The sequence below is a fragment of the Polypterus senegalus genome, chromosome 1 (genome assembly GCF_016835505.1).
Source record: "Polypterus senegalus isolate Bchr_013 chromosome 1, ASM1683550v1, whole genome shotgun sequence".
Taxonomy (NCBI): Eukaryota; Metazoa; Chordata; class Cladistia; order Polypteriformes; family Polypteridae; genus Polypterus; species Polypterus senegalus.
Genome location: NC_053154.1, coordinates 159812072 through 159831334, shown reverse-complemented (window position 1 = coordinate 159831334; position 19263 = coordinate 159812072). Strand labels below are relative to the sequence as shown.

The following is a 19263-nucleotide window of genomic DNA, read 5'->3' as shown; positions in this document are numbered from 1 at the left end:
TCTTTTTTATTTCCGGCACTGTGCGATTTTGTGAACGTGAGCTTTCAAGTTTCTCCAACATGCTATGTCACTCGATCAGCTTCCTTTTGTTGATTATACCACGGTTTATTTGAACAAATAGTATGTTTTTCCTTTGCCTCCACTTGGTATTCGCTGAAATTCTTATATTTTCCCCTATGCTTTTCCCATTGTCTTTTCACAGAAGGCTGAGCTTAAGGGCGATTTATATTGATTTGCATATTCAAAGAGGCGTAATTCTGGGAGGAGTTGGGGCGTTACATAAAGTGCGTGCACGAGCGTTACTTTTCACGCTGATCGGGATTTATGTAGCAGAAGAACGTGGACGTTGGAGTACGCACAGATTCCTGCATCTGGATTTTTCTGTGCTGTAGGCACATTTCGGCTTTTGTGCTTACGCCATCTTATAGTGCAAGTTCTACGCATGGCGTTATACATGAGGCCCCAGAACTGGCAACATTTATCTTATCATTAAAGACAAAGCAAGTATTAAAGTGGCACTTAAAAAAACCTATTTAGTTCTGTTTTCATTCACAAGATATTTGATTATAAGTATTCCACAGCAATTGCAGCATATCTTGTACCAGAAAATATTTGTATAACTCACTGAAGGAGGGAAGGAAGGAAGGAAAGGAAGGGAGTGAGTGAGTTGCAAGAAATTTGCTTTTTACATATACAGGTATATGCAGCATTCAAACTTTGCCAAACACAAGTTGGATGCATACAGGTAAGCAGCACAAATGGCACCATGGAAAGCAACTCTTTTATGCCCTCTATGTTGGAAAATGTTTTTCTTCTGTTGAAGGGTGACCAGTCAGGGAATAAGCCATTATAATGAGCAGGATCAAATCAGGGAAGGGTCACGAAATAAACAGAAACCAATCGGAGCACCATTAGAGTATAATTTTTGGAAAACTGTGTGTATGTCCATCTACACCAAAACGCTGACAAATATGTTTCCAGAAGTATACAGCTCCAGAGAGTGTTTTTAAAAGCTCTCATTTTCAGGGCTCAAAAACTATGGGGTGGAATATTGTCGAAAATGTTGACAAATCTGAGTTTTTAAATGAAAGCACATTGATATGAATGGGGCATAAATTACTCTTTCATATTTTCTTTCTTATATTCTTATCAGTTGGACATGTTCCTTGCTTCATGGTGTACTTCATAGCTCCCTGTGTCATCTATCACAAGAGAGAATTGCTGCTTATGTCTTTCCTTTATGGTATTCCCTATTCTCCCTTTGCCAGAGTGTGTTTTCCTCTGACTCTAATATACTCTAGTGTTGTTTATTTTGAGTGTTAGTAGTTTTCACAAATGCGCCATGTGATGATTATCATTTCCTTCCAGGTTTTTACTTCTGCTGAGGCAATCTGTACACTAGCTTTCATCCAGTTTGTAGTGGAAAAACACATTCATAAATTTTGTGATGATGCTGCTGCAGGCAGCCCACTTGTTTTAGTTGTTGCTTACAGCTTTTGGACTTGTAGACACAAGGAGTACAGTTTCAAGCAGAATTTTGGAGTCAGTTTTTACAAGTCACTACAAAGGTCTTTGTGGAAGTTCAAAAGAAGTCATTATATATGTAATATAGGGGAGTGATATGCTCTTAAATTCACAAATAATGCACAAAGAAGTGCTTCCTATAAAATCACAGTAAAGAGCAAATATAAGAGAAATGTGGTATGATTCAAATTTGAATATTTAATTGATATACTTATTTAAAATAATAATAAAAGCAATAAAAATGTATATATGTATTTGTATGTAATTTCCTATTTATTATCACAATGATATGAAATGAAAATTTTATTTTTCACACTCTCTTGAGTGTTTACTTACATCTCTTCTACTTGTTTCTGGATTAGTAAACTTAGAGGTTTACCAGTAGATGTATAAAAATGATATCTAAGCAGGACACCTGCAGCTTGCACAACAGTTCCCTATTGCAAATTCTTTGGCAACTTATGTAAGTGTGTCTTGGTTTAGAAAAAGGAACTATATACAGTATGCAATTTAGGCCCTTTTCGCATGCATGATAATATATTTGTAAAGTTATTTAAGTTGTGCAATTGGTAAGTTTAAATATTGTACTGTACAAGTATACACGAGAAAGTGAAAACAGTATCTAGCATTGCTCAGCTCACCATGTAAAGTAGTACTTGTCTTGTCAACTTTTGTTTTATTGTAAAATTTCTGAACAAAGAGATTTGAATCTTTAGGTGTTTCATCTTACTGAGGCTAAAGTGACTGATGTACCAGAACAGATATGCTCTTTAATGCAGAACTTTTCAGTGGTTAGGATATGTTTTGATGGCTACAGAGCTGCAATTTAAAATTCTTACAGTATGCCACTGTAGTCCTCTGCAAATCATGTAACCTGCCAGTGTTTCAATAGATAGTCAATGCAATGAAAAAATATTCAGCCCACAAGCATTGTGTTCATTTAAAAAACTGTCACAATTTTAATTAGCTTGCCTGGGAATCATATTTGTAATTCAAATAATCTGTTGTTTAACTACACTTTTCACAGTGCTGCCCCAAAAAAAAGAAATTCAAAGGACTGAAATTTCAACAATTTGTAAAAATTAATCCCCCTGTTGTATACTTAGTTGAACCAGTCTTTTTGGATAAGTCTGAATTTTGCAGAATGTAATGGATAAAGAGTTGTACATTACTCCTTGTGTCAAGTTAGTTAGGTCTTACTAAAAATATTCAATGGGGTTAAGGTTAAGAGTATGACTGCCATTCAAGGACATCAATGTTGTTCATTTTAAGCTACCCTGTTGTTGCTCTGGTAGTGCATGATTGGTCATTGTCCTGTTGTAAGGCAAATTTCCTCCCTAGTTTAAGCTTTATGGCATAAAAGTACAGGCTTTTCTCCAGGATCTGTCAGTACTGTGCAGAATTCCTCTTTCCATCAGTTCTGACCAGATTACTAGTCACTTTTGCTGAAAAGCATTGTGTGTGGGTCACTTTAAAACAGAACAAAAAAATCAAAAGACTGAAAATATATCAAAGGATGACTCAAGGCTCAGTTTCTACAGGCTTTTGTTCCTTATTGAGTGGCTTACCCACTTGAGTTTCTTACTTTCCCAAGCGCCAAATATTGTTCTTCCACCTCTAATCATAATATCTGACTTTCTTCTCACATTAAATCCCTTCTAGTGAAGCCTTTTCTCGGGTTCACTACAAACACCAAGCTAATGGGCTTATGTTATTTCCAGAGGAATCCTTAGAATTTATTTCAAGGTCATGAACATGACAGTTATGGCAGGTCTATGTAGCAGGCAGATTTATTACTGTATGTCTGTCCCAGGTGTTTAGTCTTTTCTACAGTAGTCAGCTTGCATAAATTAGCTTGGACTTCTTGCCAGTCTTATGATTGCTCACTTACTCTAGTGTCCCCAAGGGATCTAGGGTTCTAAGTTTTAATAAATAAAATATATGTACTCTAGTGTTGTCAAATTAGTCAAAAATTAAAAATAAGTAACAATTCAGATATATTCAACCTTAGATTTACAATTCTGGACGTTACATGTGAAAATCCCAAGTATCTGTACTTCCATAATTAGTCTAGCCCTTGTCAGAACAGCTTGCCATAAAAGCAGCCACAAAAAGGAGCTAAAAATCCTTACCAGCCACAAGTGCTGCCATCGCACTTCATTAAATTATTATTAATGTTTTTTTATTTTAGTTTTTTTACTCATGGTGTGTTTGTAAATCATGAAGTGCTTTTGACAATGTTGTGTGAGTCCCACTCACAACACTCTGCTGGCATGCTGTGCTTAAAACATATTGTGATGTGTCTTGCTGCTGCACTGACAGCTGTAAAGAATTTGAGACTTGTTTGGGGTGGAGCTCAGTGGAAGTACTTTCTGTGAGAGCACATGGAACCTCTGTAGAAGATCTGAGTGACAAGGATGAGAGATAGTGCTTTTGTGCCAAACATGCAGGACAGTTTAAGATCAGGGGGAATGCAGGTAGGTTAGTAAGACATTGACAGGGTGAGAATAGTGAGTGAAGCAATGCAACAGGCAGGTTGAAAGCAAACTTCTTTTATTATTTTAGAAGTTGTTGATGGGTAGCAGCAGAGTATCATTTTATGTCATGGCATTTAGAATAAAAAGCCAGTTGACACCTGTGGGCTCATCTGGTAAATCTGGACTATCACCATATCAAGTCTGGTCCCTATAATCTGTCTACCTTTTCTCCTTTGCAGACGCAGCAACATTTTAATAAAGGGGGCCTGAACATTTTAAATTACATCTCTTTCTTTTAGGCATTATGTGTCAAACCAGCATAGCCACTTAAGATAGAGACAAAGAATGTTGGCTGACATTGATATGGTGCTTTAAATTGGGAATTTTACAGTGATGTAATAAATGGAAAATCATAATTATGACAGTTATTTCCCATTTGCTTTAATGAGAAGTCTAACCATTAAACAGTAGTCAAGAGTCCCATGTTTAATATTGAAAGGAACAGGCTCAGATGCAAAATAATACTTTTAGGGCAACAGAGAAGTATTTAGAAATACTGCCCTGACTATACATTTAAATCAAAGTACGAATAGTGGGATAGAAAGAAAGAAAAAGCACTACATTGTGAAGGGTTCTGTCTGTAAGTTTTACTAATGAAGGTAATGAGCTAACCACTCAAAATGACAAAAAAGCTGATTGCGGAAGTAAAGCACAAAAACATCTGTTATATGCTACAACTTTGCATAGTGCGCCTAGAGTAACATGATGCCAAAGTTGTGCAGGTAAAACAAACAACAGTTCTTTTACAATCAAATGTCAGTTTTTGCCCTCAAATTAGAACTTTATAAATAAATTTTAATTATTTTTTGATCTGACAACCCTAATGTATGCAGACTTTATTTGAAAGTCATTTCTATAAAATCACCAGCTAAATAAAATCTATTTAAATGTGCACATTTTATGTGTCTTTTTAGCTGTTTTTGTCAATTCCCTTGAGGAAGGGTAATCACAAGCTGCTGTATAAAACCTGCTGAGTTAAGGTGAGGCTGTTTGGTTCATTCACGCTCATTAGTGAAGCACAGTTTTACATTGACTGAAAACTTTTCTCTGGTAGGTGCTTGTCTGTAGGCTGTTTTTGCCCAGAATCATTCTGTTTGGTCCTGACATAATAATGTATGACAAGCTGTCAGAAGTATAGGTTTGGCCAACAGTTTTTTCAATAGGGAAAAAAGAAGATAATAAAGGTAAAATAACCACCATCGTTTTAAATGTATGTATTTCCTTTACATTCTCTAGCCACACTGTACGAAGACAAACAATTAAAAGAGAAGAAGCAAGGCAGATGCCCAGCCTACCCCGAGGAGGTGACCACCTGGTTAGAGAAGAACAGGTCTCGAGTCGAAGGGTAGGTTCTCTTTTCATAATGCATGTTCACTGAGTTGATGGAGAGAAACACAACTGACTACTAATATAAAATTTTAAAAAATTCTGATTGTTAAATTATAATGGGCAGAGTTTTATAAATGAGTAACACGAGTTAGATTGTGGAATATAATATTTTCTAGTAGATATAAACATGAAACTTAAAAATTGGATGATATTTCATTTGCTTTATGAATAATTTATGTTCTCCTATCACATCAATTCAACTGTCTCAGTTAGGGGGTTCTCAGCACTGAATAATGTGTTTTCTCACAATGTTGACATGGTACCCCAACCTTCTGTGAAAAAACTGTGCCTATTCATAGTATGTCAGTTTTAAAGCAAACTGTGTCTCATTTTGCTTGTTGTTTACAGATCAACAGATAGTTTACAGATAGTTAACTTTGTGTAAGAATAGAAGAAATAAATAGAATATATGGGCCTGGTGTTTCAAGTGGATGATGTTATTTATAAAGCTTAAGTAAACCTGTTTCTACAAGTAACTTCAGATGGGATAAATACCAAATGGCTGGAAGTATAACACCCAGTTGTAAAGAAGGGAAACAACCTAAACACTTGTAGCTACAAAGCCTTTTACAAGCAGTCCCCGGCTTATGTACGATATAGGGACTGTAGGTTTGTTCTTAAGTTGAATTTGTATGTAAGTCAGAACAGGTACATTATTTTAATAAATGCTGTTGTTGACCGACTGTAACCAAGTGCTCTGCCAATGAATGATGGAGTTTCACCTCTCTCGGACCTTTTTATTATTTCTACTTTATTTTCCATGGTGATGGCTTTTCTCTTCTTTGCAGTATCACCAGCACTTGCATCAGTTTTGTGTTTCAGATACATTCTTGAAGGATGAAGACAAAAGGTTAAGATGAGCTCTTCTACACAGCACTGTACACGCTCGTCAACACGTCTAGTGTACTGAACAAGAGGCAACTTCCTGCTATGTATATAGTATAAGCAGGCTTGCTATTGAGAATGAATGGGGGCAGCGAGTCACAGTCACCTCCACTTGCATACAGTATGCTGCCTGCAGCGTCAGCCCACCGAGAGTGAACAGGGTGCGGTCAAAGGCAGATAGTGAATCGCCCACCACCGCCCCCATTCAACAGGCAGCCACCCGAGGCACACTACAATGCTGCCCCCTGCCGCCCCATTTATCCTCAATGACCTCCATTCAGCCACAACCGGGTCACTGCTTGCATCATCACCAGCCGTCATTTAGTCATCTCTGTTTGAGGGATACTGCAACGCTGTGTGGTGGGAGGGCAGTGAAACGCCAATCTCTGCCCCATCCAGCCTCCATCCAGTCAGGAGCAGTAGCTGCGGCGGCCTGGTGGGCGTGTAGCGAACCACCTCCCTCTAGCCCATCAAGCCTCCGTCCTACACACGAGCGCTTGCCACGCACCCGGCCGCTCACTAAGAATAAATCAACCGCAGACTCCCGAGGAACACTACACTGCGCAAGCAGTGAAACTTCCCCCCTCCAGCCTCTATCTATCCACTGCTTTCACCGTCCCCAGGCTGGAGATGACGGAGCGGCAGTTAGTGAGGAGCCTGCATCGCGTCCCCCAGACAGATAAAGGAGCAGCTGCGGCCGCGTTCGTAAGTTGGATGTCGGATGTCCGTAACTCAGGGACTACCTGTATCTGTTTTTTCAATGTAAAAAAATAGAATGTATTGTCAGAAAGGAAAGTGTGGACCATTTGTATAGAAACAATCTCCTGACAAGCATTCAGTATTTAGGAGGGGAAGGTGACTTACTATCCAGCCTTATTAGGCTTCTTTCCACAAGGACCTAGAATACCTGACAAAAGCAAAGTGTGTGTTATATTTGCGAAAATTTTCAAAAGTTCTTTGATATGACATCACCAAAAACTCCTCCTGAAGACAATAAGGGCTGTATTACAAAACTGAATACTGAGCTGCTAAATAGGGAGGACACAAATAATTCAGATGAGTAGACAATGCTTTTTATGGGCCGAGGTTGCCACTGGAGATACCAGAGGGCTGTCCTAAGACCAATTATGTATGTCATTTAAATTAGTAACATTTATTTTAACATGAGTACTGTTAAAATCTGCAAGTGACATTAAAAGTGGTAGTTAACAAATCTAAAGGAGACAGCAAAAGAAATTCAGTATGAGCTGGATAATCTTCCTAACTGGGAAAATTCCTGGAATATGTAATGTAATGTTGGGTACTTCTGCATGCATAGAAAATGAAATACAAGACAGGAAGTCCTGATCAATTTGAGGCAAACTCTATTAAAATTTTAAAACTTAGACTATATCTATAGATCATAAAGATAGTAAAGAGTCAACAGAATTCTCTTTTTTAAGTAGTAAATCATGTAGTCTCAGACACTTGTTGAAGTTAACACAAGGTTAATTCAAGATGGAAACCTGGACGGACTTCTAAACATAAAGGAATGTGGGAATTTGGAATGAAGTGATACACAGACTTCATGGTATGCTCAATATGTGAGATATACACAAATTAAACTGTGTTTTTTCTTACTATTATTTTTAGAAACAGCTTGAAGACTACTTGAATAAGCTTTTAAAAACAACAATGTATAAAACCTACCATGCAACAGTAAGTAATTCTGTACTTAAACTGTTCAGCTTCAAAGCTATATTTTAATCATACTTTTTATTTGTCAAAATTTGTCACTCGGTAGCTATAGCAGTGTATACGGTGGTTGAAAAATAACTGTTGAAATGTACTGTTTAAACTAGACATATTTCTGTAGTTCTGTCCTTTACCCACATCAGTTTTCTTTTTATGCTGTCAGTTTGATATCCAAGTCACATTGTTTTGATCTTTTCCGATGAGTTTCTTGTCTGTTTTGAAAATGGCTCTAAATTAATCAAGCAATGGACTAAATTTTATTTTGCGTATGTAGTTTCTTTTGGTATGAAAATTTTAACAAATTTTAATGATTACTGAAGGTCATAGTAGTTGCTTTGACCTCTATAAAAACCTGTATTTTCCACTAGAATCCAAGTATAGATCTAGCCAGGATTACATTTATGGATTTAAGGATGGGCCTGAAAGACACTGATTTTGGCCTGAGCTGATGTTCTATTATGGAAAAGCATGTATTACTTTTTCCCAAAGTTTGCTTGTTTAAGCTTTTGCATTTTCTTGGCAGTCACTTGGTGAAACACATGTGGATTGCTTAACAATTGCCAAATTTTGCTTAGCAATAATTACCTACTTGGTATCTGCAAGTACATGAAGTTTTAGGTAATAATGAAATTAAAAATACTGACCCGTTCCAACTGTAAGCAGTATAGTTCAATGTAAAACTGAAACATACTAGTGTGCACAAAAAAATAGTAGTTAAACAAAATAAGGACACACTACTTATATTAGTATCTGATGTTGATACTGTTAATAAAACCAGCATTCAATTACATCCTTCTGAAGTGTTCTGCTCGGAGTGCTTCTGAATGTTGTCCTTCTTCAGTCTGGCTCTCAGCAGCCCATCACCGCAAAGGAGCAGCATAGCTCCCACCTTGTAGCACACTGCTCATGCTTGCATTACGCAAGGTGTAGGTCCTCATATCATACTTTTGTTGGTGATGTTATTAATCATTTTATTTATGTTTTAATAATGAAATAGTAGCATAATATTTACACTTTTTAATTCAAAGAAAATAGGATGTTCAACTATTAATATGGTTGAAGGAAATAAGACCAGAATTTTTTGTTGCAAAGCTTGTCTGAAGTTGGTTCTTAGTTTTATTAATTATAGTACAGCTGATCTTTAGGAGCATGCCTGAAGAAACGTAGAGCACCAGCTTAAATTATTACTCCTGGTACCAGAAGCATTCAGAGTTACTCATGAAGTAGAAGTTAATGCAGTCAGAGCACCTGGAAACTGCTTTAATGGGAAATAGCCATTTATCAAAACCATTATGATGCAGCCTTGTTATAAGTCATTTGGTTTTCAAAAATTAAATACAATCAATATAACAACTTAAAGAAATTTTAAATAATTTTGTATCACAATAGAAACAAATTTGCTTTGCAAAAGTGTATGCAGTGTGAAATTTGTTGGGTTTGTACAATTTGTGACTTCATAATGAGAACTTTCATAATACAATATATGTTAACATACCTTATTTATTAAGCAATTCAAGCAGCAAAGTATAATATATAACATGATCAATAGCTAGACCAAAATAAAAAAACATCAAAGCAGAATCATATTTCCTTATCAGTCGTGAGTTTGTGTTGTCTGTCCGGCTCTAAAAGTGTACTGTCTGCATGGCTGCTGAAATAAAATTCAGGGAGCAGGTCCAAAAAGATTAAAGAGTTATTGCAAATAGCAATTTCATTAATCCAAATAATGTGTTTTTGTTTTGGCATATTCTTTTGACATTTTCAAATACATAAAAAATAAAATAGTTACTGTAGTATATGATAAATATTATTTTATGTGTACTTTTTTCTTTAGATGGAATTCATTGATATTAGTCAGATGTCCTTTATTCAAGAACTGGGACCAAAAGGCTTGTAAGAAAACTTTTTCCTGTTTATTCTGTCCAAAGGGATGCTGAAATGCAAATAGTGACATAGAAATTTTGTTCTGTACTTAAATTGTTTCTCTGTGTGAAGATATTGATTATTAGATTTATGAAGTTAGCAAGCTTTACCTGATAGAAGTGCCACATAATGTGACAGAATAATTGAAAACGCAACCAGATGAGGATTACACTCACTGTGCAAATCAGACAGAGAATGAAATCCATTTTTAGCCATTTCTAACGATTGGTCTTTTCATTTACCTGTTAGATCTTCACAATTTCTCCAGTTATACATTTTGTATTTTCTCCTGCTAGTGTTTGATGTAATCTGTTAGCTGATTCTCGTTCCAAGGCTCTAATTTAATTCCTGTCCAGTGTCATTATCTGAATCATAATTGTTAATCCATTTATTGATTTAAAACCTAATGCATCCTTCCATTAAAGTACAATACACCAGTGTATTTGAATAGAATAAATCAGGGTAGAGATCGAGTAGCCAAGTAAGAAGTAACAATTTAAGGATCATTATTTTAGAGATGAAACTGTAAGATGATTATTTGATATCTTCCTCTTCTTCTTTTGGCTGCTCCCGTTAGGGGTCACCACAGCGGATCATCTTCTTCCATATCTATCTGTCCTCTGCATCTTGTTCTGTTACACCCATCACCTGCATGTCCTCTCTCACCACATCCATTAACCTTTGCTTAGGCCTTCCTCTTTTCCTCTACCCTGGCAGCTCTATCCTTAGCATCCTTCTCCCAATATACCCAGCATCTCTCCTCTGCACATGTCCAAACCAATGCAATCTCACCTCTCTGACTTTGTCTCCCTACCGTCCAACTTGAGATGACCCTCTAATGTACTAATTTCTAATCTTGTTCATCCTCGTCATGCCCAATGCAAATCTTAGCATCTTTAACTCTGCCACCTCCAGCTCTGTCTCCAGCTTTCTGGTCAGTGCCACCGTTTCCAACACATATAGCATAGCTGATCTCACTACAGTCCTTTAGACCTTCCCTTTCACTCTTGCTGATACCCATCTCTCACAAATTACTCCTGACACTCTTCTCCACCCATTCCACCTTTCCTGCACTCTCTTTTTCACCTCTCTTCCACAATCCCCATTACCCTGTACTGTTGATCCCAAGTATTTAAACTCATCCACCTTTGCCAACTCTACTCCCTGCATCCTCACCATTCCACTGACCTCCTCTCATTTACACACATGTATTCTGTCTTGTTCCTACTGACCTTCATTCCTCTCCTCTCTAGAGCATATCTCCACCTCTCCAGGGTTTTCTCAACCTGCTCCCTACTGTCGCTGCAGATCACAGTGTCATCAGCAAACATCATAGTCCACGGGGTCTCCTGTATAATCTCATCTGTCAACCTGTCCATCACCATTGCAAATAAGAAGGGGCTCAGAGCCGATCCTTGATGTAATCCCACCTCTAACTTCAATGCATCCGTCACTCCTACCGCAGATCTCGCCACTGTCATACTTCCCTCGTACATATTCTGTACAAAATGTTACATACTTCTCTGCCACCCGCGACTTCCTCATATAATACCACAGCTCCTCTCGAGGCACCCTGTCATATGCTTTCTCCGGGTCCACAAAGACGCAATGCAACTCCTTCTGGCCTTCTCTAAAGTTCTCCATCAACATCCTTAGAGCAAACATTGCATCTGTGGTGCTCTTTCTTGGCCTTAAACCATAATGCTGCTCACTAATCACCTCACTTCTTAACCTAGCTTCCACTACTCTTTCCCAATACTTCATGCTGTGGTTTATCAATTTTATTCCCCTGTAGTTACTGCAGTCCTGCACATTCCCCTTATTCTTAAATATCTGCACCAGTACACTTCTTCTCCACTCCTCAGGCATCCTCACACTTTCCAAGATTCCATTAAACAATCTGGTTAAAAACCCCACTGCCATCTCTCCTAAGCACCTCCATGCTTCCATAGGTATGTCATCTGGACCAACGGCCTTTCCATTTTTCATCCTCTTCATAGCTGTCCTTACTTCCTCCTTGCTAATCCGTTGCACTTCCTGATTCACTATCTTCACATCATCCAACCTCTTCTCTCTCTCTCGTTCTCTTCATTCATCAGCCTCTCAAAATACTCTTTCCATCCTCAACACACTCTCCTCGCTTGTGAGTATGTTTCCATCTTTATCCTTTATCACCCTAACCTGCAGTACATCTTTCCCAGCTCGGTCTCTCTGACTAGCCAATCGGTACAGGTCCTTTTCTTCCTCCTTAGTGTCCAACCTCTCATACAACTCATCATATGCCTTTTCTTTAGCCTTATCTCCATGTACTCTTGTCTACTTTCTGCATCTTTCTGACTACCCCAATTCTTCTTTTCCATCCTTTTCCTCTGTATACTCTCCTGTATTTTCTCATTGCACCACCAGGTTTCCTTTTCCTCCTTCCTCTTTCCAGATGTCATCCCAAGCACCCTTCTAGGCTGTCACCCTTACTACATCTGCTGTAGTTTCTCAGCTGTCTGGTAACTCTTCTCTGTCACCCAGTGCCTGTCTCTCCTCTTCCCTAAACTCAACCTTGCAGTCTTCCTTTTTCAACTTCCACAATTTGGCTTTGCCCTCACTCTCTTCCTCTTCTTGATCTCCAACGTCATCCTACTGTCCACCATCCTATGCTGCTTAACTACACTTTTCCCTGCCACCACTTTGCAGTCTTCAGTCTCCTTCAGATCAACTCTTCTGCATAAGATGTAATCTACCTGTGTGCATCTTCGTCCACTCTTGTACGTAACCCTATGTTCCTCCCTCTTCTTAAAATACATATTCACCACAGCCATGTCCATTCTTTTGGCAAAATCCACTATCCTCTGACCTTCTTCATTCCTCTCCATGACACCATACCTATCCACTCACCTCCTCGTCTCCACTGTTCCCTTCACCAACATGCCCATTGAAATCCGCTCCAATCACCACTTTCTGTCCCTTGGGTACACTGTTCATCACTCATCCAACTCACTCCAAAAATCTTCTTTCTCACCCATTGCACACCCAACTTGTGGTGCATATGCAGTAACAACATTCATCATCACAACTCCAATTTCCAGTTTCGTAATCATTACTCTGTCTGACACTCTTTTCACCTCCAAAACACTCTTGACATACTGTTCCTTCAGAATAACCCCTACTCCATTTCTCCTCCCATCCACACCATGATAAAACAATTTGAATCCACCTCCGATCCACCTGGCCTTAACTCCCCTTCCATTTAGTCTCTTGCACGCACAATATATCAACCTTCCTTCTCTCCATCTTATCTGCTAACTCTCTCCCCTTACCAGTCATACTGCCAACATAATGCCCCCTTTATTGTGAACCTTTTTGACACAGCTTATTTCTTAGTATGCAGTACCATGTATGTTAAAACACTTGTTTTAGTATAGACTGAAACCGCAACCCTCACAAGGTAGAAGGATCTTCAATGGTTTTCTGCATGGTGATCATCATACAAAATGTAGCCATGCTGTTAATCTAAATTTGAGAATGGCATCAGTGGTAGCAAGATAAGTAACTGAACATGCTACAGTATGTTAATCAGTATTCTTATCTATGTCAGAGAGGGAAAGATCCATTTTCTTTTAAACTCAACTTTTTAAGAGGCTTAAAATTGTAGCTATTTTACATCACACAATTGCCTGCCTTAAGAATGGAATTCACCTTGAACAGAGATTAATGTGTTTAGTTTTTCGGGTGCCTGTCAGTATATTACAAGAAGTTTTGCAAACAGAAAGCATGCAGCCACTTTGTAATAGTTATGCACAGTTTCACTTGGGAAGTCCAGTGAGGAATTTATTTGTATTAATCTTTCCCTTCTCCTAGGTATTTTCCTCTTAAAACAGCTGAGGATTAATTTATGTACTTGAAAAACCAGTGACAATCTTGTAATATAATATGGTGGTGCTCTTTCTCTTTCACATGCTTAGGTTCACCCAGAATATTTGCATTTTAACAAATACCACAATCATCAGTTTTACTGTAAATGATAAAGTTTCAGGCAAGTGCATGAAACGATCTGACTATCTTAATGTAGGTAAAGTTAACATTTTTCACTATTGCCCAATGAATGTTTCTTTTTCAGAGAGGGTATGGTAATGAAAAAATCTGGAGGTCATAGGATACCAGGCCTGAATTGCTGTGGTCAGAGACAAATTTGTTATCGCTGGTCTAAAAGGTTAGAGCTGTTTTCTTATAACTTGATTGCTGGGCCTTTGCTATTCTTGCCCAAGACTATATTGCACATATAAAAGTGCACATGAAAAGACATATAACTTAATGTTTGTTTTTTTTTTTCAAAACCTGTAAAGAGAGCCCAAGTATAACATTATTAATGTCATTGTTAATGATTTCTTGAATAAAGAAAATTGCAGAGACTATATTTACATGTAATATAAACTGCTCAAAAAAATTAAAGGAACACTTTGAAAACACATCAGATCTCAATGGGAAAAAGAAATCCTCCTGGATATCTATACTGATATAGACTGGGTTATGTGTTAGGAATGAAAGGATGCCACATCGTTTGATGGAAATGAAAATGATCAACCTACAGAGCCCTGAATTCAAAGACACCCCAAAAATCAGAGTGAAAAAATTATGTGGCAGGCTAGTCTATTTTGCCAAAATTTAATTGCAGCAACTCAAAATTGTACGCAGCACTTTGTATGGCCCCTGTGTTCTTGTATACATGCCTGACAACATCGGTGCATGCTTCTAATGAGATGACAGATGGTGTTGTGGGGGATCTCCTCCCAGATCTGGACCAGGGCATCACTGAGCTCCTGGACAGTCTGAGGTGCAACCTGGTGGCATTGGATGGACCAAAACATAATGTCCCAGAGGTGTTCTATTGGATTTAGGTCAGGAAAGTGTGGTGGCAAGTCAATGGTATCAATTCCTTCATCCTCCAGGAACTGCCTGCATACTCTCACCACATGAGGCCAGGAATTGCCATGCACCAGGAGCCACTGTACCAGCATAGGGTCTGACAATGGGTCCAAGGATTTCATCCTGATACCTAATGGCAGCCAAGGTGCCTTTGTCAAGCCTGTAGCGGTCTGTGTGACCCTCCATGGATATGCCTCCCCAGACAATCATTAACCCACCACCAAACTGCTCATGCTGAATGATGTTACAGGCAGCATAATGTTCTCCATGGCTTCTCCAGACCCTTTCACTTCTGTCACGTGCTCAGGGTGAATCTGCTATCATCTGTAAAAAGCACAGGGCACCAGTGGTGCATCTGCCAATTCTGGTATTCTATGGCGAATGCCAATCGAGCTGCATGCTGCTGGGCAGTGAGCTCAACAACAACAATAACAACATTTATTTATATAGCACATTTTCATACAAACAGTAGCTCAAAGTGCTTTACATATTAAAGAATAGAAAAATGAAAGACACAATTATAAAACAAAATAAATCAACATTAATTAACATCGAATAAGAGTAAGGTTCAATGGCCAGGGGACAGAAAAAACAAAAAAACTTCAGACGGCTGGAGAAAAAATAAAATCTGTAGGGATTCCAGACCATGAGACCGCCCAGTCCCCTCTGGGCATTCTACCTAACATAAATGAAACAGTCCTCTTTGGATTTAGGGTTCTCACGGAAGGGCTTGATGATGATGATGGTCACGTAGACTTCTGCCTTTTAATCCGTCCATCATTGTTGGAGCATCATGAAGCTTTGAGTAGGTGGTGGTGGCGCAGGCGGAAAAAGAAACAGAAAAGAGAGTAGGGGTCAGTACCGATTTTAGAGCCACCATGAATAGTTATTTTGAGGAAATTGAACATATAGAGTATCAGGATTAAGTTAAATTAAGATTAAAATGAAGTTATAAAAAGGCCATGTTAAAGTAATGTGTTTTCAGCAGTGTTTTAAAGTGCTCTACTGTATAAGCCTGGCGAATTCCTATTGGCAGGCTATTCCAAATTTTAGGTGCATAGCAGCAGAAGGCCGCCTCACCACTTCTTTTAAGTTTTGTTCTTGGAATTCTAAGGAGACACTCATTTGAGGATCTGAGGTTACGATTTGGAATATAAGGTGTCAGACATTCCGATATATAAGATGGAGCGAGATTATTTAAGGCTTTATAAACCATAAGCAGAATTTTAAAGTCAATTCTGAATGACACAGGTAACCAGTGTAGTGACAGCTCAGGGCCCATTAGAGGACATGGGGCCCTTGGGTCACCCTCATGAAGTCTTTCTGGTTGTTTGGTCAGAGACATTCACACCAGTGGCCTGCTGGAGGTCATTTTGTAGGGCTCTGGCAGTGCTCATCCTGTTCCTCCTTGCCCAAAGGAGCAGATACTGGTCCTGCTGATGGGTTATGGACCTTCTATGGCCCTCTCCAGCTCTCCTAGAGTAACTGCTTGTCTTCTAGAATCTCCTCCATGCCCTTGAGACTGTGCAGGGAGACACAGCAAACCTTCTGGCAATGACACGTATTGATGTGCCATCCTGGAGAAGTTGGACTACCTGTGCAACCTCTGTAGGGTCCAGGTATCGCCTCATGCCACCAGTAGTGACACTGACTGTAGCCAAATGCAAAACTAGTGAAGAAACAGTCAGAAAAGATGAGGAGGGAAAAATGTCAGTGGCCTCCACCTGTTAAACCATTCCTGTTTTGGGGGTCATCTCATTGTTGCCCCTCTAGTGCATCTGTTGTTAATTTCATTAACACCACAGCAGCTGAAATTGATTAACAACCCCCTCTGCTACTTAACTGACCAGATTAATATCCCATAAGTTTCATTGACTTTATGCTATACTCTGATTAAAAAGTGTTCCTTTAATTCTTTTGAGCAGTATATAAATACTACATATTTACAGATAGTTGTTGTAAGTGTGCTCATCAAGGTTAGAGATAATCTTGTTGGGGATATAGAATTATTTCAGCTAAAGTGTGAACATTTTTAAAATATTTAGTAATAGTCTTTTTATTGTATATTTTCATTAACTTGTTTATTATATAAACATACTGCTTAAATGCTAATGTACTGCATGGCTTCTTTGAAAATTTGCAAGTCATTACTTAAATTTAAATATTTTTTCATGGGAAGTGCAGAAAATATCTTATAAAATGAAAAGCAGCATCTCTTTACAGGTGGTTAGTTGTAAAAGACTCTTTTGTGATGTATTTAAAACCGGACTCAGGAGCCATTTCATTTGTTCTGCTTGTGGATAAAGAGTTTAATATCAAGATGGGCACCAAAGACACTGAAACAAAGCATGGACTTCGAATTGACACACTGTCTAGGTAATGTCTGTACCACTTTTTTGTTATTTTAAAGGACACAAGTAAAATTTTTCTTAACAGAGTTGGGGGTAATGTGTTAAAAGTAAAATGCATTTTGTAATCGGATTGCTTTTTAAAGTTATGAGTAATATAACAGGATAGTTATTTTAGGAAAGTAAAAATATTTGCTCAACTAAAAAAAATACAACAGATATGTCTTTCAATGGAAGCTTATTAATGATACTCTGAAAAATAAAGCAAGTACAAATGATTGAAAAAAAAAATTATAGGTATACATTTAATCGTACATGTGCTGAGGGGTAAATTAAATCATCCCAGTTCAGGGTTCCAGAGAGTCGGTGATTATGAAAGCAGTACTGGGTATAAGTCAAGATGTGATGGATAGTACAAACCTTAACACTAGAATCCCTGAAGACTATGAAAATATTTGTAATTGCCGGGTCAATTTATATTCTGTCGCAACTCGTCAGCAGTATTTTTGTTTTTAAAATGTATCATTCAGCACTGGCAGCAAGCAGTCTGCTAGCCTATCACCCACCAAGGCAGCTGAAGCCAAGACAGACTCAAAATTCTCAGAGCTGAAGTGTGTTTACCAGGGAGTAAGATGTCTGGAATTGTATAGGGTAAATAATATTTTGTTATTTCGAATACATACAGGAAATGCGAGCCAAAAAATGTTGAACACATAACTAACACAGAAACTTTTTTTTATGTTATAGTAATAATGACAAAATACTGACATGAAGTATACAATGTGTGAACACTGAACTCCAAATATTAAATAAACACTTTCACAAAAGATATAACTAAACAAGTGTGCTTTTGTTCAAGAATATAACTGAAGAAAAATAAATTATTCAATTCACATGTTGCTGTTAATGTATAAAAACTGAAGCCCAAATATCAATCGACACAACCTAAACACACTGGGTTCGCTTCCCTGGTCCTCCCTGCGTGCAGTTTGCATGTTCTCCCCTTGTTGGCATAGGTTTCCTCTGGGTGCCCCGGTTTTCTCCCACAGTCCAAAGACATGCAGGTAAGGTGTATTGGCGATCCTAAATTGTCCCTAGTGTGTGCTTGGTGTGTGGGTGTGCCCTGAGGTGGGCTGGCGCCCTGCCCGGGGTTTGTTCCTGCCTTATGCCCTGTGCTGGCTGGGATTGGCTCCAGCAGACCCCCATGACCCTGTGTTAGGATATAGCGGGTTGGAAAATGACTGACTGACTGACACCTAAACACATCAGTTTGGCTAGTATAGAGGTAAGGATTGCTGCGTCATAATCAAGAGGTTGCAGGTTTGATCCTGGGTCCCTCTCACATTTACACTGGATGGTACAGACTCGCATCAAATGTATGTTTTTGTTATATGATAATAATAGTTGCTCAATGCTCAGATCAATAAGTACAGAGAAGATGGGAGATTTAAATCTATTACCTCGCCATTGCTAAATAGTAGCTTATCCACTGCATCATCTCCGCAGAATCGTGATAGAGCAGCGTTTCCACTCTGACAACTGATTGAAAATGAAATGTGCAAACACACAAGTATGCGAACGTCTTTTATTTTGTACCGAGTGATAGTTGGGCTTCAGCAAAGTGTCAACTGATCAATTTCTTTTTCTTCGGATTTATTCTTGAATAAAAACATACTTGTTTTGTTACACCTTTTGTGAAACTGCTTCTTGGATATTTGGGCTTTATATATCCTACATTTCACATCAAAATGATGTTGTTATTACTATAAGATATGAAAACATTTTGTATTTTACCTGTGTGTTCAGCATTTCTTGCCTAGCATTTTCTCTGTCATTCTATATTTACACAGATTGTTATAGACATGGAACACACTTGACATGTATGTATTTCAAATCAGAGTATTTCATTACCTATACGATCCCTTACAAATGCACCACCAGATAAATGCTTCAACACAGATTTTAGCTATTAGGATAGGGTTGGGGATGTAGCAGGCTGCATTCTG

At 38.3% G+C, this 19263-nt stretch overlaps 1 protein-coding gene across 5 annotated transcripts in view; it reads left to right on the top strand.

The window, feature by feature from the left end:
- The window catches only part of pld1a (phospholipase D1a), a 254737-nt gene that overhangs the window by 146528 nt on the left and 88946 nt on the right, over positions 1–19263 (top strand). For all 5 annotated transcript variants that reach the window (XM_039761453.1, XM_039761463.1, XM_039761429.1 and 2 more), the window contains 5 exons: positions 5298–5406; positions 7968–8033; positions 9904–9962; positions 14104–14196; positions 17133–17285. In XM_039761453.1, the coding sequence (XP_039617387.1) occupies positions 5298–5406; positions 7968–8033; positions 9904–9962; positions 14104–14196; positions 17133–17285 (480 nt within the window). The remainder of the gene's footprint in view (positions 1–5297; positions 5407–7967; positions 8034–9903; positions 9963–14103; positions 14197–17132; positions 17286–19263) is intronic.